The sequence below is a fragment of the Pelophylax lessonae genome (genome assembly GCF_965119305.1).
Source record: "Pelophylax lessonae genome assembly, chromosome: 8".
Taxonomy (NCBI): domain Eukaryota; kingdom Metazoa; phylum Chordata; class Amphibia; order Anura; family Ranidae; genus Pelophylax; species Pelophylax lessonae.
This window is the reverse complement of record NC_138775.1, coordinates 179,972,818-179,993,098: the sequence shown is the minus strand read 5'-3', so window position 1 is coordinate 179,993,098 and position 20,281 is coordinate 179,972,818. Positions and strand designations below refer to the sequence as shown.

Here is a 20,281-nt window from a genome sequence, read left to right as displayed (position 1 = left end):
CTTTCTATTACCTCACAGGACTCCCCCTCTTCCTATACCCCAGTCTCTCTATCACCTCACAGGACACCCCTCTTCCTATACCCGGCCTCTCTATCACCTCACACGGTTCCCGTCTCTGTATACCCCGGTCTCTCTATCAGGCCTCCAGCAGTCGCGGTACTATTTCCAAATCAACCGCCCGCTGCGTCCTTCCGGTACGCGCTGACGTCTTTGCGTACGGGTCTCCACGTCGCCATGTTGCGTTCGGGTAATGCAAGTTATTTAGCGAAGGACGGACATCTTTGTTGTGGGCAAAGAGTTGTCTATGCTGACATGCTGATGTAGAGTAAAAGCGGTGATATAAGATATAGGAAGGCTATTGGAAAGAAAATTCTTTACACTACAGCCACGTAGGAGCTAATGGAGGTCACTGAGCACCAAGCAGAACGTGTCCCTGAGGAAAGGGCTGGGAGTGCTGGCGGGCCCCTGCCGGGGAGATGCGGCTACTTTGTGCATAGGAAGAGGAGATATTGTAAGATGATCGTGTCAGAGGGGAAGAAGTTCTGTGGTGAGCATGCAGACAATGGGGAGGTAATTATTCTTATTAGAGAGGAGAATACAGTAGTACATGGAGTGGATTTTCATACTGGAATATGTGCAGCATTATCTCTCCCAGCCCAGGAGGATATAATACGGAGGGGCTTAGAGTGAGTGATCACAGGAAAACCTGAATCCTACCAGAACTGTCATTAAATATCATGGTAAATAAAAGTGGAACTAAACTTTACAGCCAGAAAAGCTGCCATCTTAGCCTTTGTTTGATCTGCAGTTGCCATGGCGATGCACATGTGATCAGATATGACACCAACCACTTGATGGCTTGACAGTTACGTTTAGAGCACAAGCAGATGTGACAGTTGTTATCATTATGGCATTCCGTGAATGGAATTATTTTGGGAAACCATTACATTGTCAAGTTTTATTCCACTTTTAAATTAATGAGTTAGAAAGACAGTATGTTACATTTAAAGCAGAACCCATTGATTTACCTGTTTAGTAAAACAGTTCCATTAAGGGTATGTCATGTAAATAATAAATGTCACATTTGTTTCTGTTCTCAACTGAACTGTCAAACCATCAAATGGCATAACTGATCACATGTGCAGCACCTTGGCAACTGCAAATCCAACAGAGGCTAAGGTGACAGCTTCCCTAGCTGTAAAAGGATTTTTGTGTAAGGCCCCTTTCACGCAGGCGGACCGTTCAGATCCGCCTGTTCGTTTTTTTTGGCGGATCTGAACGGTCCCCCCATGCATTCCTATGGGGCATCGGATGGCAGCGGAGACATGTCCGCTGACATCCGACCCGATCCATCAAATCTGGACGGATGGAAACCCTACGGTCCGTTCCCATCCGATTTCCCCCATAGAGATGCATGGGGAACTGACAGCTGTGTCTCCGCACACAGCGCGGAGACACAGCTGTCATCCTTCTGCTCAGCGGGGGATCGGCGGCTCGATCCCCCGCTGAGAAAAACGGAATCCGTCCGACGGACGGATAGTGTGAAAGGGGCCTAAAGCGAACCTTCACCCTCCTCACTAGTTTCCCAGGATCGCTCAGATGGGTTCAAACTAGGATCCAAACACACATGAGCGCAGCCCTACTCCCCATTCACTTTGCGCCATTTGTTCCTACCTTTCTCCTCTCTCACAATCAGACTGCTTTTTTTTTTTTTTTTTTTTTTGCTTTTTTTAGTTTAGTTTTAGCTGGAGAACACATTTCTTGGATTCTGGCCTTGGTGAGAATAGTTTTTTCCATTACCCTCAGAGTCCTGGAATACTCACTTCAAGCATCCCAGGAGGTTTTCAAGTACTCTACAGCGTTGGTTCTTAACCATATTGGGTCCAGAGACCAGTGAAATCTTCTAAAACTTTCCATGTTCCAACAGTAACAAGTCACAATAAAAGTATGTATTGATATTCTGGAAGGTGCTGGATTGTGGAGGATGAAGGTTCTGGAGGGGGTTAGGAGATTCTGCAGTAGAATTGGTAGCCCCGTAGTGGATGATGTTTCTGGAGGGAGCTGGAGCAACTGGGAGTCTCTCCAGAAGTCTGGGGGTTTTGCAGGGACAATATGGGTGACTGTGGGACATTTATGGGGGCACCGAAGGGGGGCTGGGGGCTTTGCAGCAAGCTAGGAGGCACTTTGGGGACGAAGGGCTCTTAGGGGCCTGGAGGCACTATGAGAAGTTGAAGGGCACTGTAGGCCACTATGGGAGCTGGAAGAGACTGTGGAAGGTAGGGATCTGCATGTAGCTAGAGGTCCAGGGGAGGAGGCCTTGGTTGAAAACCACTGCTGATGGCCTGTAGTTTTCAATGAACTACCAGAGTGCTGGTAAATCCCTCTAGGTTGTTCATTGATGGCTCCTATCATTATGTAACTGCCTGCCTGTATGAGGGGCAAGCAGACAGCTTACAATGACAGTCTGCAGGAGCCCTGCATTGCGCCCGCGATCTTCTGATTGTGAGTGCAATGCTTTACAGTCTCCTAATAAAAAAATAAATGCAGATTTTTTTTACCTGCAAAACGATGTGCGTTTTATTTTTTTAAAAGTGACCTTATCCTTTAAAGTGGTTGTAAAGTCAGAAGGTTTTTATCTTAATGCATTAGGAAAAAAAGCATTCTGTGTGCAGCAGCTCCCCTCAGCCGTCCTAATACTACCCCCTCTCGATCCAGCAATGTCCACAAATGCCCCGGTTGTCCCAGGCTCTTCCTCCTGATTGGCTGAGACACAGCAGCAGCGCCATTGGCTCCCACTGCTGTTAATCAAACTCAGTTAGCCAATGAGAAGAGAGAGGGAGCAGGGCCAACCCATATCTCGGTGTCTGAATGGATACATGTGGCTGCAGCTCAGCTCAGGTGCCCCCATGGCAAGCTTCTTGCTGGGGGGGGGGGCACCCAACAGAAGGGAGAGGCAAGGAGCTCCAGCCAGGGACCCGAGAAGAGAAGAATCCGGGCTGCTCTGTGTAAAAGCACTACACAGGGCAGGTAAGTATGACATGTTTGTTATTTTAATAGAAAAAAAAACGAGACTACAATCACTCTAAATCTGCTCAAATCTAGGAGTATATTACAGAGCAACAGATTGGAATCCTAAACAAATATGCACTGCAGGAAGGATGTGTTTTTTTTTTTTTTTTTTGTTTTTTTCCGCTTTTAGCATGATTATTCAATTATTTTATGTTCACTTTTAAAAATTATACAATAAAGCGTATGTAAACCCTAAGGGCTCTTTCACACACTGAAGTCCGTTGGACGGACTCCGTTTTTCTCAGCGGGGGATCGATCTTATTTTCAGAAAAATAAGTCCCCCTAGATCACTTCATGCTGGCCCCGTTTGCAGGTATAGCTATGTAAAATATTAAAAATAAATTCCTGTACTTAAACTTCAGTAATACAATGTCTCCTCCTGCTCTGCACATGCTCAGTTGCTCTCTATTTTTTGGTAATGTGCTGAAAATGTAAAGGCCGATCTGCTGACAGCCTACAGATTTACTGCTGTTCAGATGCTCTGGGCTTCAGCAAAATGGCAGCCACTAGCAAGAAGAAACAGGGGCAATGCTGGAGGCAATTTACAGCACACACTAATTTTGTTAGCATAGTTATTATTGTGGAATGTATGTTCCTTGCTAAAGAACTTTATTTTTTATCAAGTTAATATTTGTAAAGTTCTGCTTTAAGCCCTGGTTCACACTGAGGCGACCTGTGAGGCGACCTGGTCGCCTCACAGGTCGCCGTAGGTCGCCTCCAATAGGGAAGCTGCGGACCCGTTCTAATAGGAGCGACACAAGTCGCTCCGACTTAGAAAAAGGGTCCGGAGCTTCTTTGGGGCGACCAGGAGGCGACCGCCATGGACTTCAATGTTATGAAGTCCGTGGCGGCCGCTCCGAGGTCGCGGCGCGCTGCTCGCACTGTGACCTCCGAGGTCGCGGTGCGAAGTAGCGTCGCCCCGATGTGAACGGGGTCTAAAAGCTCAGTTTACCTTTTAAAAATAAATAGAAAATGCTGCAGGAAAAAAAATGCGCTTTAATAATTTTTTTTTCACAGGGGCCTGCAAAGCATTGTAATCACAATCAGTGGATCATAGGTGCAATGCCAGGCTCTTCCTCCAACTGTTTGGCCATAGTAAGGTATGGGCTTTTAGTTGGAGAGCTGGATGAGTTGTCACTGGACTACAAGTGCAGTCGTTCCATTGAAAACTACAAGTCGGTCAACCATGGTGACACATTGGACTTGTAGTTTATTCATCGAGACCTCAATATGGGTGTAACATATTGCAAAACACACTGAAATCCCAATCCCATCAACATTGCCTAGGTTAAACGCCTTAGTGTGAAAAAATATAGGCTAACATAGAGGAGCATTTACAGGCAGAAAAAAAAACATCAAATGCCTCTAACAACCGCGTTTTTAATGCCAAGTGTGCATGAGGCCTTGTAATAAAAAAAATTCAGCTACTAAAGGGAATTATACCCAACCCAAATATATTAAATTGTTCATGGTTTAGATATACTTTAAATGCCTATGCACTACTTGGTAGACATCTGCCCATCTATGGCTTGCCTACTTCAGTACAAATTTAACCCTCCTGCATGTTTGAACAGTCATTACCTGGGGGAAACTGAAAACAAGAAACTGTAAAAACTGTTGGTTTTATTGCAGGAAACAAACAACAGAAGAAGGATTCCTTGTCCTCTGGACCCCAAACAGTGAGTCTTTCTTAGTTCATTTGGTCTGTACCTGTTGTTTAAAACAACAAATGTAGCTAAAAAATTCAGCCTTGGATCAAACTAGATTCGGTGCAAATGTCAACCCGTTCATGCGAACCGATTGCAGAGTGTATGTAAGTTATTGACACCCCACAGTCGGTTTGCTAAGCGCAGTGCGATTTGCAGAATTGGATCGCATGGGTGTTCACACCCATGCGACCTGATTCTGGTGCAGACAAAAAAGGGTCCTGCTCGAGTTTAGTGCGAATGTGGTGTGATTTGAGCAATAAAAATCCATGGCTCAAATTGCACCCCAGAGACACTGCATGTAATTCACACAGGTATGTGCTGCGATTCCTGTGCGAATTACATGCGGTGTCCCGTACTGCATGAGTGTGAGCCCGGGGCTTAAATTTAAAACTAAACTCCAGTCACCTATAAACTGGCCAAATTAGTGCAGCTGTGTTAGTATGGGTACATCAGTAAGTGTATGTAGCATTGCCCCCTAGGAAGCTGCTGAGATTGGATTCCCCTGGGTTACCCATAGCAACAGTCCATAAACTTATTACTTTAGGACTTGGCTCAGACAACGAACATTCCAGGGGATTTGTTTTTTTGTTTTATTTTGGAACTTGGATGGGAGAACTATGCACAATCTTGAGGACACTAACTGTAATGAGTGCAGCAAGGCCGCTGCTTCACCTTGCCACTGATGTGAAATGGAAAATAGGTTCCTGACTGGATTTCTCTTCAGAGTCCTGACTTGGCATCCCCTTTCTCATTTCCTGTGCATGCTAGCCCCTTGTCCACTGACTCTCCACTGGAGTGGTCCCCTTCCTGGGCAGACCCCTGGCAAGCTTCCCGGTACTCACGGACACTGTTTTTCCCTGGGTTGCTCTGCCTTCAGCTCCGCTTGTCAGTATCCTGCACCTCCTGGCTCAGCATCACACACTGGATCCACTAGGCCGACTGCCTGTGACCACCTTCCTTGCTGACAGGAGGAGAGACCAACCGTCACCCTTCTCCTAGAACCTGGCTTCCCATCCTAAGAGGCCCTGTCACATGTGCCCTTGGCTTTTCTAGCCAGTCCCAGGATGCACCACTCTTGTGCCCTCCCACTGGGACAGCCACAAAAGTTTGTGTGTCACTGGCTGGGTTTCCTACACTGTCCAACATGCTCCCCTATTGGATACAGTGCATAAAAGGGGGGAGTTTTGGGACTTTAAATGACACACCGATGGTGTCTCCATCCCTGGTTCGGTGAGAAAAAAGAAAAAGGGTTGAAACTTTAAATGAAAAGCAATGCATAAAGTAGGCCATACATAATGATCATATATTAAATTAGCAACGTTTATTTGACTGCCATAACATATCCCCTGTAGCACATATATATATAAACCAACGGGATGACATAATGAGAAATGGTTACATTGCCAAGTTAAATCAAGATCAATAACAAAAAAACATGATGGTACAATAGAATACATACAATGAGTAGGTTAAACAGGTGGATAAGTCATGGAAGTGGAATGTCATAAAAGATGAACTAAGTATATTCAGTAAAAAATTGACATCGTAGTTTGCTACCTAGTTTGCTTAAGTTTTTCTTACGCGTTTCATAAACCTGGTGCTACTTTCTCAGGAGCCGATGCACAATATCTAAAAAGAATGTACATCATAAATAACAAATAAAAAACTGAATATGGTGGACTAAATCTGTATGTCAAATAGTAGGACCAAACGGGGGGAAAAGAGGAAGGAAATCCCCACCTGGAAATATGATCCATAATATTAATTTACCTAAAAACCTACACATTGCAGTGTGTAAATGCTGGTGGCCCAGGACTTCAGCAGCGTCCAAAACGTCTCAATGGGAACTGAGAGAGTAAAAACTGCAGGCACATGTGTATCCAGGGACCAACAATAGATATAGAACACCATAGAAGTAAATGGAGTAGTGGAATGGGCAAGGCAGTGAGGATTCTGGGGATGAAAAAAGCAAAATGAGGAAGTATTTACATATGAAATGTCACATGTAAGGTTGTGCCAAAGGCATATGGAAAGTGACTGATTATATTGTGACAAAGGAAGTAAAAAAAAAAAAAAGAAAGAATACAAAGGGAAAAAGGAATGCTGTAATATATAAGTGCACCAAGAGTTAGAGTATATATATATATATATATATATATATATATATATACCATTAGTAAGATTAGGAGTGACCAGCAAAACAGCATGGAGAATATAAGTGATAAAAGTACCAAAAATAAAAAGGTGCCCAACGTAGATAGGGAAATAGCTAAAAAGTGGTTGGAGTACTTGAATATTGAAGGGTGAAGGAGAAAAGGATGAGTGAATAAGAATGAAATGGTGATACATGAAGACCAGAATTACCTTATTGCCTGCACTGATATCCATGATAGAAAGGTCCATGAATAATAAAAAATTATACGTGTGAGTCCTAGGAAAAAGGGCTGCATGAATGCACACCCCCATGTGAGCCCCAGATGACTCCCAACGCCACTAAGGTACTCAGCGTTGTGGGGACACTCCCTCAGACCAAGTGAATCACACATGGACACATGTAACAGGCAAAACCACTGATCAGGTTCCCCTGATTAGCAGATGGAGCAAAACAATGCCTGTACCTAGCACCTACCTAGGAGGGTGCTACATGTATTTCTTTACATGCAAGCAATTTGATATTAGACTGTTGCAGAGCTCAGACTGGGAGAGGAGGAAACAACATAAGGAGCAAATTAGCTATGCTACAGTGCCATGAGCATAGTGATAAAAGTAGAGCTCATTAGTCTGTTCCTTATGCTTAAAGGCGGGGGGAGTGACATGACCTGTAACTGTTTTGAAAAAGGAAAATCTAGCCTTCTGGTCTGCCAAACAGGGCTGTGCTGTGTAAACTCAGGACTGGATGGCCAGAAATATACATGTATTATATGTATTTTCATATGTATATTTACCTATTTGCATGGAGTTTAGCTTTAACGGGTGACTGCTGTGGCCTCTTCACCTGGGAGGATGGGATTTCTACTGCATCAAAGCTTTTGCCCTCAGTTACTTTTTTTTTTTTTTTTTTTAAATAAGTTCTATTCTGAGTCCATTTCAGGGCTTACTCTTCAACTGGAGCAGTAGGGCTTATTCATGACTTCTATGGATGAGTAGAGTTGATCCAGGGAATGTGACTGCAGGAAACAGACACTTGCATGCACAATGGCTAAATACCATACATTTTGTGCCTTTTGTCTGCTCTCACCCACCACTAGATCATAATGAGATGCACATAGATAAATAGAGACTGTCATTTATGTCTGACTGTCATCTATTTAGCTACTGATGAAATGCAAAGCAATGCACAGGTTTGGATCTTTGGAATAAGCCCATAGTCATTGGCTGGGTTCTGTCCTGACAAATTCACAATCAGGATGCCTATGTGGCATCCGCAACACCCTTGGTAGATTTTATTTTTTTTGCTGAGCGAGGAACTTTTAACTACAAGTAACATGGAAGGTGTTGGCAGCAATGGTCTTGTTCCTGTAATGCCTAACAAATGATGTTATTTGTTTTTCTTTATTTCTTTCTCATAGCACGGTTTATGAGGACCAGCTGAAAAAACACATTAAGAAATGCAATTCCCGGGAGAAGCCCCAACCGGTAAGTAGATAATTGTACTTAAAATATGCAGTAGTTATCCTTTTCTTTAAAGCCCAGCTTCAGCCAATATTTTCTTTTAGCACTGAATAGAGTAAGGAAGGGTTAGGGCCCTTTCACACAGGCTTTTCCATCAGGTCCGCCTGTCAGTTTTTCAGGCGGATCTGATCGGATGCTCCATGCACCTCTATGGAGCAGCGGATGTCAGCGATGGCATCTCCGCTGACACCCGCTGCTATCCGATCCTGTCCGTGAAATCCAGATGGATGAAAACCCTATTTTCCATCCGTCTGGAGCATTGGATCGGATAGGATCGTATGAAAACGGACAGGCGGACTGTTTTCGTCCGATCTCCCATAGAGGAGAGCAGGAATCTGAAAGGTCTGTCTCTGCAAAGTAAGTGGAGACGGACCTGTCATCAGCCTGCTCAGCAGGGATCAGCGGATCGATCCCCGCTGAGCAAAATGGAGTCCACTGGGCAGAAAGCCCTTGTGAAAGGACCCTTAGAACTTCTGTTAGGTTCAGCTTAAGGTGCTGTCAGCGTTCCTGTTGAGGATGTTTTTCTGGGGTTCTTTTCTGTTTCTATACTATCTGACAAATGTCACCTGGATAGGTAGTTAGGTAAATCTCCCTTATATGAACACAGAGCATTGTAAAATTCTGGCAGATGGGGGCGTGGCTGAACTGCCTATGTGAGCGGACGTGTCCCGAGTCGGCTCTGCTATCCTGCCTGATAACATCCTGATTACTGGACCCTAACACCCGATACAACTACCAATCTGACCCGCACCTCCGTACATTGCACACCGGTGATCGTTCTGTGCTCCTCGCTGCCTCGCTCCGCCATGACTAGGAGGAAGGATGACAGTACCGCCGCGGCCAGGCAGATCCAAGATGGCGCCGGCCCGCTCCCACAGCCCCCACAGCGTACGGTCCGTGAAAAGCCGCCCACAGCCATCGCTAGGCTGGGGAAGTTTGCCCGGGACCCGGCTAAGCACAAGCCTGCTACCTCTCCTCCGGCTCCTTCACCGACCTCCAGGAATCCTCCCTCTCCACCCATGGCAGCGCCGTCTCCGCACAAGGCTATCCAGGCAGGATCTTCTCCAGGGCCCGCAGTGAGTACACAGCCGGAGGGTGCTGAGGACGCAGCTCCGATGGAGGATGTCTCTCAGGCCGTCCCCACTATCCAGGACGTCCTAACGGCGATCCATACCTATGGTGCTTCCCTCTCTGAGCTGTCAGGGGAAGTTAAGAGTATGAAGGAGGGTCTGCTTCATATCAGGCAAGACATGCAAAAGATGAGAGAGCGGACCACAGCTTTGGAGGGCCGGGTGAGTGCGGTTGAGGATGATTTACCCCCCCTGATCCAAGATGTGCGAATGAACTCCTCAGGGGTCTCTGAAGCGATGAACAGACTGGAGGATATGGAGAACCGGCTGCGCCGCAGTAATCTGCGCCTGGTGGGCATCCCAGAGAAAGCAGAGGGTAAATCTCCGGTGGACTTCATCGAACAATGGTTGCTAACTACCTTTGGGAAAGACAATCTCTCCCCATTTTTCTCTGTGGAGCGTGCACATAGGGTGCCTTTCAGGGCTCCTCCACCAGGGGGCCCTGATAGGCCATTTCTGCTGAAGCTGCTTCACTATAAAGATAGAGATATTATTCTGAGACTTGCCCGGCAACAGCCTCGCATGGAGATTCAAGGCACTAGAGTTTCCATATATCCTGATTTTTCGGCAGCTCTACAGAAACAGAGGGCGCGATTTACTGAAATCAAAAAACGCCTGCGTGCCATTCCATTGGTGTATTCCATGATGTATCCGGCCAAACTTTGTGTAGTGGCAAACGGAACAGTGCACTTCTTTGAGAATCCCACTTCTGCCACTAACTGGCTGGATCGCCAGGAGCGGCAGCTCAGAGCTGCGGCGGAATGATCATCCCCACGTGGAGCAAGGGTCTACTTAAGCTGATTGGGTCCTTTAATATTCTGCTGTGAGCCACGGAGCCGTACATTGTTCGGGGATTATGGTACCACCGTTGTCTCACTTTCTGGAGCCCGTGGAAGGGAAGAATCGGGTCTATACAGTTATGGAAGTTCGGGCCCTCTTCTACTACCCCCTCGCCCTGCTAGGGCTGGATGACTGTTCCCTGCGGGGCACGGGGGAATGTAGCTCCCCCGGCTACATTTCGCCACATTTTTTTGTCCCTGTTCTTCATTATGTGTTTTTGGTTTTTGTTTTTCTGTCTGGTTTTTCTTCCGGTGACGTGCACTATGGAACTTTTCAAGCACGCCCTACGCCCTGTGCTACCTGTACTGAACTTTGTGCCCCTCTGCCTCCTCTACGGTTCCTGAATACCTGGTCCCCCTGCTGGGATCCTCTCCGCGGTCCCCCTGTTGGCTCCTCCTGCCACTTTCCTGCAGTGTTTAGTTACCATGGCGACCATTAATGACTCTTTGTTATCCTGGAATGTCCGAGGACTGGGGGACCCTAGTAAACGCACTGCTGTTATGACCCTGTTGTCGCACCAAGGTCCTGCGATGGTGTGCCTGCAGGAAACCCACTTTACTCCAGACTCGGCCAGCGGACTCCGTTCTAGGCGGTTTCCGTTCCAGTTTCACTCCTATCACAGCCAATATTCTAGGGGTGTCTCGATTTTACTTTCAGCAACTATCAAATTTGAATTGCAGGACTCCTTGGTGGACTCTCAAGGCAGATTTATTTTCTTGGCTGGAGTATGGAATGCATTTGTGTGTATAATAGCGAATGTGAATCCCTCCTCCCTTCTCCTTTTGAGGTGCTAGAGTGCCTGTCTCGGTTTGTCGGGAAACATCCCCAAGTGCCAATATTAGTGATGGGTGATTTTAATAACGTGCTTGACCCGACCCTAGATGTCCATAGGAGATTCTGCCCCAGGGGTTCCAGGAGGCCCACTCCGTTTGCTCGATTTATGGGGGAGCTGGTCCTGGTGGATCTCTGGCGCAGTTCGCATCTGCTTGCTGCTGATTTCTCTTGTCATTCCCTGGCTCACTCCTCACTATCCCGTATTGACCTTGCCTTTGGCTCGGACCTTACCCACGCCCTTTCCCCGGTAGTTACCTATTTAGCTAGGGGGTTGTCGGATCACTCCCCACTCCAGCTAAGGCTCCGGTTTCCGGGGGGTAGATTACCCATGCATTGGAAGTTGAACCCGTTTTGGCTTTCGCTGTTCCCGGATCATGCATTATTTGCCACCCAGTTGATGCACTTTTTTACTGAGAACGGGCACTCCATCCTTAATACACAGGCTGGTTCTTTCTGCTGATCGGGAGGTCACGGACACTGCGGATGTCTTACAGGGATTTAGGTCATTTTTTGAGGATCTGTACTCCTCCAAGGTGTCTTATGACCCGGTGGACCTATAGACCTTCCTTGGGGAACTCCAGCTGCCGAGGGTGTCTGCCCGAGATAGGGCGATGCTGGATTCCCCTATCCGGTTGGAGGAATTACAGGAGGCTCTGGCTTCTTCCCCTAATTCTAAAGCCCCAGGGACGGATGGGATACCATTAGAGATGTATAAAACTTTTGGAGGGGTTTTGTTGCCTGAGTTACTTACTGTCCTACAAGCCTCTTATGAAACCGGGGAGCTCCCACGCTCCATGTATGAGGCAGTGGTAGTTGTTCTCCTGAAGCCCGGGAAGGATCCGACTCGCCCAGAATCTTATAGACCGATTTCTCTATTACCCACTGATTTGAAATTTCTGGCTAAAGTGCTGGCTACTCGTTTGTCGAAAGTTATTGCCAAGCTGGTGCATGGTGACCAATCCGGTTTTATACCGGGCCGGTCCACGGCCACCAATATCCGTAGACTGTATTTGAATATGCAGGTCCCTCCGGATAATTGTGGTCGGAGAGCAATACTATCGCTTGACGCTGCTAAAGCATTCGATAGCGTGGAATGGCAGTACCTATGGGCGGCCCTTGAAGGCTTTGGCTTGGGACCCTCCTTTATTAAATGGATGAAGATCCTATATGCTGCACCTACGGCTTGTCTCCGCATCAATAATTCGCTTTCACGATCATTTCCGCTGTGTAGGGGCACTAGGCGGGGGTGTCCGTTGTCCCCCCTGCTGTTTGCCCTAGCAGTGGAGCCTCTGGCGGCGGCGGTGAGGGCTGACCCAGCTATTGTGGGTTTCCGACGGGGGGAACGGGAGGACAAGCTTGCATTGTATGCTGACGACGCGTTGTTGTTTTTGGGCGACGCGTCGGGCTCACTGATTGCATTAATGCACCTGATTCATAGATTCGGATCCTTCTCGGGTTTCCAGATAAATTGGGATAAGTCTGTCTTGCTGCCGCTAGACCCCCTGGAGGTTGCATTGCCCCCGGTTGCGTCACAGATTGAGGTGGTGTCCCAATTCCGCTGTTTGGGAGTGGTGGTCCACCCTGATCTGGGGCAATATATTAAGCTCAATATTCTCCCTTTGTTGCATAGGTTTCGAGAGAAGTTGACTAGCTGGGTCAGGTTGCCTCTGTCGGTGGTTGGCAGATGCAGCCTGATGAAGATGATCTGGAATCCACAGCTCTTATATGTTTTGCATAACTCACCGGTATGGGTCCCCATACATGTGTTCAAGCGCTTCAACACTGTTTATCGTGCACTCATTTGGAGGAAACAGTCCGCCAGGATTCGCTTAGAAAATTTGCAGGAAGCCAAGGATAGTGGTGGTTTGGCCGTTCCGAACCCCTTCTATTACTTTTTGGCGTCCCAACTGCAGCACGTGAGATGACGCCACTGATCCTGTCAGGCGGATCCTTGAGACTCGTCTGGCTGGTGGGACGCTTGTCGAGGCGCTGGAGTCGGGCACCCTGCGAGGTTTGTCTGGCTGTCCCACTCTCGCGCTTCTTGACAGGGTTTGGCAGAGAGCTAAGAAACATTTTACTTATGTTGGATTCTCCAAATACTCCCGTATACTGAATAACGCTAACTATCATGAACTGGATAAATTGCGGACCTCTCTGCGATGGGGGGACTATGGCATCCGCTTTATTTACCAATTGTATAGGGGGGATGTGCTTAAGGATTTCCAGTCTTTACGCACCGAATTTGGCCTGCCTAACTCCCTCTTCTTTCAGTATCTCCAGCTACGTCATGCCATTAATACTCAGTCTAGGGTCTCTCCATGGGGTATGTGCCAGCCAGCTATCCTTCTGAGTTTAGTTAACATCACGAGTAAAAAGGGGCAGATCTCCTCGCTCTACACGGCCCTCATGGGACAGGTTTCAAGAGCTATGACACTTAAATGCAGGGAATCCTGGGCTGAGGACCTGGGTCCCATTTCTGCTGAGGAGTGGACCGGTATCCTGGACAATGTTCCCAGGGTCTCTCTGTCCTCCTCACAGAGACTTACTCAATTATTTATTTTACACCGTACCTACCGGACCCCGCAGCGCTTGCATGGTTGGCGGCGGAGGGATACTCCCCTGTGCCCTCGATGCAAAGTTCACACGGGCGATTTATTACATATGCTGTGGCGCTGCCCGAAGTTACATCGCTACTGGCATGGGATTATACGCTCTATTAACGATATCTGGAAACTGACATTTTCTGTGGAACCCAAACTGTGTATCCTGGGGTGGCTGGATGAGGAACTCTACCCCCCCCCCCCCGAGGTACACACTGCAATCCTCAGAGTACTCTTTATTGCTAGAAAACTGATAGCCCGGAAATGGATCTCTGCTCAGGCTCCTACGCATGACGCCTGGGTGGAGGAGGTTAAGGTACTCTTGAACAGGGAGCATCTCACCTATAAACACAGAGGGAATGCCATGAAATTTGAGCGCATATGGGGCCCATGGTTAGATGTCCCGGGTCTAGCCCCACTTCATCTAGTGTCCAATAGGATTATGGGTGGGGTTCGACGATCTTAGGTCTACCGCAATTTCCTTATGGCTGATACGTAGACATCCCCTGTGGCCCACGTGTATGGAATTGCTCACCGGAATTTGTGTGTCTTGTTTTTTGTTTTGTTTCTGATGATGGAGACATATCCTCCTGGAACTTTGTTCTGGAAGTATGATGCTTAGAGTATTAGGTTATTTCTACTGCACTGTATTTTCATGGATGACATATTGTAGTGATGTCGTGCACTCGGCGACGGTTCCTCGGCCGCCGCATTTGTTCTGCCCATGCCTCTCTAAGTAAGGTATTATCGAGAAATGGAGAACTCATCGTCTGTTCCCTTTTTTATGTTTGGTTTTGTTATGTATTGTATGTGAAAAAAGTTTTTGTGTGTTTTTTTTTTTTTTTCTCAATAAAAATTATCTGATTTAAAAAAAAAATTCTGGCAGATGATCTAATGGCTCGTACACACGATCAGAAAATCAGAAAAATACCGCTTTCAAAGCGATTGTAAAATAATCTGATCATTAGTACATAGCTTTCAAGAGTACATCTATACTTTTTTTGTTTAAGCTTTCCATCCTGTTGCCATGTTATGAATATGCAAGATTCTTAGCAGTTCCACAGGGTGCATTCATTGTTCTATATATGGTATTTTTTACCTACTAGTAACAGGCCAGACTTGCACCAGGACCATGCTTAGCTGATGTACAAACAGACCTGTAGCAGTGTTAATTGCTGTTCATCTATGCCTGTAGCCTGATAGCTAAACATAAATGGTCTCTTCAAGCAACTGTTGATAATTAGCCTTTGCAATCGACCTGCAGGTATCCATGGTGCTAGCTTATCAGAGGAGAAAGCAGTAGCAATCAGACAAGGTTTTCTAACCTGTCCAAATTGGCGTAAGCTGAGGGTGTGATTTCCCCATAGAAATTAAACTATCACTTGATCCAACTGAACTGAGAACTGGTCTAGCTATGGAGTTTAACAATTCTTTTTATGTTATAACATATACAGTTATGGTCAGTATGGTTTTTTATTAATAAGAATTTAATTTCTGTTTTGTTTTTCTCAGGTCTTTTATGTGCAAAATATCAATTCAGGTTCTGTGGATATGGACACCTGTGAGGAACAGGTATTTCAAGCATATAACATACAAGCTTTGGAGATACTGTATGTTATTATAATGCCAGGATGTGCGCTTTGCTCTTCAGCTTTTCTCTTGTTGAACAATTAATTAGCATCACCATACAATTTCATAGTCCATTGGACAAGCAGATGATACAGGAGCTTCCATAAGTGAAATAGAAAATAATAGTGTGATCTTCCAGGCTACACAGTGTGGCAGAGAAGTAAAGGCCCGCACACACGTGCAGATTGTCGGCCGAAAAGCTTCGGCCGACGACCGATCGGCCGATTGTAGGCTTGTTAGTATGATGCTTCCGACAGCGCACTTTCGGCTGAACAGAATCTGTCGTGCAAGCATTAAAATTTTTTGTATGCCGACACCAGAGCGGCCGATTGTTCGCCAGTCAATACAGAATTCGGCCGACAGACAGCAGATTTGCAAGACTGGGCATGCTCAGAAAAGAAAAAACACAGGGAAAGTTAACCATCACATGACATCACTTCTGTAGTCGGCGGACAAAATTCTTGTGCAGTCTTTTGCACTTTTCAACAGACACGACAGCCCGGGGACAAAAGACAGCCGATCGTTCGGCCGACGATCTGCACGTGTGTACGGGGCATAAGAATCACAAAAATGATTCAACAAAACTAAAAAAAAAAAAATGTAAGCAGGTAAAACATTTCACATTAGCTACATGATTTGTGTATTTTATTTGTCTGAAATTGTACTCTAATTGTAGCTGCAATAACATTTAAGGTTGCATGGAAGGTCATGAAGTTTTTAAAGTCTGCAGAATTGGAGCTACAATTTATTTTAGCAGTACTCCCTCCTCGTCCACACTAGATGTTGGTACATTTTTTAGAGTAAACACGTACTGGAAGAAACATGGAGGCTTTTGTGCTAACTCTGGTTTAAAAACTATGGGGGATTTACTACAACTGGAGCTCATGAAATCTGGTTCAGTTGTGCATAGTAACCAATCAGCTTCTAGGTTTCATTGTCAAAGCTTAATTGAAGTTAAAAGCTGATTGGTTATTATGCACAGCTGCACCAGGTTCTGTGTGCTCCAGTTTTATCATATTCCTATCTCTATGTGAATTAACTGAAACATGTATGTAGACAATAACTTCTGACTTTCCTCATCCTCAAGCTTAGTCACAGTTAGTGACTCAATGGGGTTGAGTTACTAAAACAGGAGAGTGCAAAATCTCGTACAGCTGTGCTGGTAACCAGTCAGGTTCTAACTTCAACTTTTTCAAATAACCTTTTGCCAAAAAAAAACTGGAAGCTGATTGGTTTCTATGCAGAGCTATTTTGCACTCTCTAGTTTTAGTAAATTAACCCCATTGTATTGAAAGAGTCAGTGTAAAAAGCTAGGCAACTAACCAATTCAGTACAAGATCAGTAGTAGAAGCACCTGTATTTTTTCCATGACAGGGTAAAGTATATGTAAACCCTCATCTTGTAAAACAACCCATTCAGTTTAAGAAAGAAATGAAGGAAAACATTTGTGTTAATAAATATATAAAGATAGTAAAGTCAAATCTGCACAGATTTGGATTCATACATACATTGATTTACATATCCTTAACACTCCCCTAAACACGCAGACTTGGTGATGGTATGCAGTGATATTAAATCTTCTGATTTTTTTTTTTTTTACATTAAAATAGACATGTTATACTTCCCTGTTCTGTGCAGTGCTTTTGCATAGAGCAGCCCCGATCCTCCTCTTTTCGGGCCCCCTGCTGGCACTATTGGCTCCTCCCTCCTGCTAGTGCCCCCAGAGCAATTAACTTGCTATGGGGGCACCCAGGCAGGCTCCCTCCCGAACCGCTGCTCTGTGTGTCTGTTCACACACTCAGCCACGGTTCAGCCCCGCCCCTCTCTCTCCTCATCAGATCACTGGCTGTGATTTGACATTGCTGTCTTAGCCAATGAGGCGAGCGAGTTCCTGGAGAGCCGAGGCTCTCCTGCACAGTGTTGCGGGAAGATCGAGCTCAGGTAAGTTTTAGAAGGGATGGGAAGGCTTCTACACAGAGAAGGTATTTATACCTTCATGCATAGAATGCATAAAGTAAGAATCCTTTAGCCTTTACAACCACTTTAATCAGTCTTATATATTAGACATGCTATATATGCCCAAAAAACTTAACTGAAGTACACAGGGTTGTACATAGCACACCATGTCCCTCTCCTTTCTCCCACCCCCCTCCTGCTACTCCACTCCTACTGGACTTGCTGAGTAATACAGCAGTGGCTGCAATTGCTGCTGTAAAATATGGAGCTTCTAAACCAGCCTTTCTCAATATTTTCAACACAGAGGAACCCTTGAAATACATTTCTGGTCTCAGGGAACCCCTGCTAAAAATTAGAAATCTACAACTCATGACACATTAGTGTGACAGTCAGTGGGAAAAATGCTCCTTACTCTTGTCATCATTGATGAGAATTTCCCCCCTTACAGATAGCTAAAAGGAACAATGGTGTCATTGGAAACTTATCTGAGAGGCAGAAATTGTCCATTGCTCAAGGAACCCCTTGCAACCTCAGAAGGAACCCTAGGGTTCCACAGAACCCTGGTTTACAAACCCTGTTCTAAACTGTGCTTTGTAAGCATGGTTTAGAAGCATAATTCAGCAATACAGAGTAACATTCATATATACTGTAGATCAAAAGTGTGATCAAAATAGAAAATAAAAATTGTTCTAGTCCATAAGGATGGGTTCACTCTATTTCGAATTGGATGCAGGTTTACCTGCATCCAATTCGCATGTCAGGAGATAGTGCCTGGCACTCTATGAAGCCAGTTCACATATCTCGGTAGCGGCTCCGGTGGGAGTTGCACAGCAGACCTGTGCGTCTTTTGGTCCGTTTCAGGTCTGAATTCAGCCAAAACATTTAGGCTGAAATCCAACCTGAAACTGTGAACAGGGACTCACCGGACCCCTGATGTGAGTGTGAACCCAACCTAAAGGTTATACAATGCAAGAACTGAAGTGAATTTGTTTCGATTGTTAATGTTGCCGACGATTTCGACCAACGAACGCTGTTTCGTTGGTCGGCGATCGAACGATCGGTCGATTTTTGAACTGTGTATTCCTGCTAGAAGAGGGTGATTGGAGAAGGGTGGAGAGAGAGCGGGGGACAAAGGGGGGAAGAGACAGTTGGGTGGCACCCATTAACCACTTACCGACTGCTCAATAGAGCTGTACTGCGGCAAAGTGGCTCTTGTAGGTCTGACGACGTAGACCTACGTCGGCAGACCCTCCCCCTTCTAGGCGGCTCGCTCCCGCTGTATTCAGTCACAGCGGGAGTCGGGCCAGGGGAGGAGCAGCGGCGATCGTCGGGGAATCGAGTGTGGAGATCAGCCCGCTTGTGTAAACACAAGCGGGCGGATCTCCGAAGTGACAGGCAGGGTCAGATTGCAGGGTTCTGCATAGCTGAACCCTCGATCTGTCATTGTGTCACACAGTCACCTCCCCCCACACACGTCAGTAAGCACCAGGCATACATTAACCCCTCCCTCTCCAATAAAATTAACCCCTTCACTGCCAGTGTCATTTTTACAGTAACAGTGCATATTTATAGCACTGATTACTGCAGTAATGTCACTGGTAACCCCAAAAGTGTCAAAAAAAATCAGTCAACGGTCCGATCTGTCTGCCGCAATGTCGCAGTCCCGCAAAAAAAAAAAAAATCGCAGATCGCCGCCATTACTCGTTAAAAAAAAAAAAACACCAAAAATGACATAAATCTTTCCCTTAATTAGTAAACGCAATAACTTTTGCGCAAACCAATCAAAATATGCTTATTGCGATTTTTACCAAACATAGGTAGCAGAAAACAAATTGGCCAATTTTACATTTTTTGGGGGGGGGGGATTTCATATAAAAAAAATGTGAAAAATATTGTTATTTTTTCAAAAGTTACGCTCCTTTTTTGTTTATAGCGCAAAAAGTAAAAATCGCACAGGTGATCAAATACCACCAAAAGAAAGCTCTGATTGTGGGAAAAAAAGGAAAGGGAAATGTCAATTTCATTTGGGTACGGCGTCGCACGACCGCGCAATTGTCAGTTAGTTAAAGTCGCACAGTGCCGAATCGCAAAAAGTGGCCCAGACGTAAGACCGCAAAATCCTCCGGTGGTAAAGTGGTTAACCATCACAGGGTTCCATCTGTGGCAATAATGACATCGAGCTACTCATCTGTATCCCAGTAATCCTAGACTTGGCACACTCCAGAGTGCAGGAGGACCTCACTTGGATCCTTTATGGCTAACGCATGATGAAAAAGGGGTTACCTTTGAAACTTGTTAGCCATAATGGATCCTGCTGAGGTCCCCCTGCACTCTGGAGTGTCAAGAGGGAAGACAGCGCAGCGCCTTCTAAGTGCAGCAAGACATTTATTGAAGTATGTGCAGCAGTATTACACTCACATTTAGTCGGTGAATAAGATGCAGTTTGTCAAGTAATGTTGATCACCAGGAGCATCACTGGAGCAGGTCCTGGTGGTGGAGGCAGTGGATCCCGGTGAGAGCGGCAGGGGGTTCCTCCGTGTGTACAGGGATGGCCTCGGTGGTGTCCGTGGGCTCCTCGTCAACTGGTGGAACGCTGGCACTCGTGGGTCCTGGGATCCTGGAGTCACTCCTGGCGGTGATGCGGGATGCTACGGCGACGCGTTATCGGAGCATGCGCTCCTTCCTCAGGCCGTGGATGCACCATGTTTGGACAGGGCATTTATGCAGTGATAAGGACGGTGGCTCAGGGGAGGCAAAAAGCATGGCTTGAAAGTCTGCAATAGGTGGAATATAGGTGTTTGGCCACTAGGTGGGGTGTGTGGGTACACAAACTGATGTGGTT

At 46.1% G+C, this 20,281-nt stretch overlaps 1 protein-coding gene across 1 annotated transcript in view; it reads left to right on the top strand.

Moving 5' to 3' along the window:
* Positions 1-298: 298 nt before the first annotated feature.
* Positions 299-20,281, top strand: part of TRMT13 (tRNA methyltransferase 13 homolog) — a 29,345-nt gene continuing 9,362 nt past the window's right edge. The window contains exons 1-4 of the mRNA XM_082266014.1: positions 299-570; positions 4,702-4,748; positions 8,348-8,414; positions 15,367-15,426. Coding sequence (XP_082122140.1) covers positions 400-570; positions 4,702-4,748; positions 8,348-8,414; positions 15,367-15,426 — 345 coding nt within the window. The 5' untranslated portion in view covers positions 299-399. The remainder of the gene's footprint in view (positions 571-4,701; positions 4,749-8,347; positions 8,415-15,366; positions 15,427-20,281) is intronic.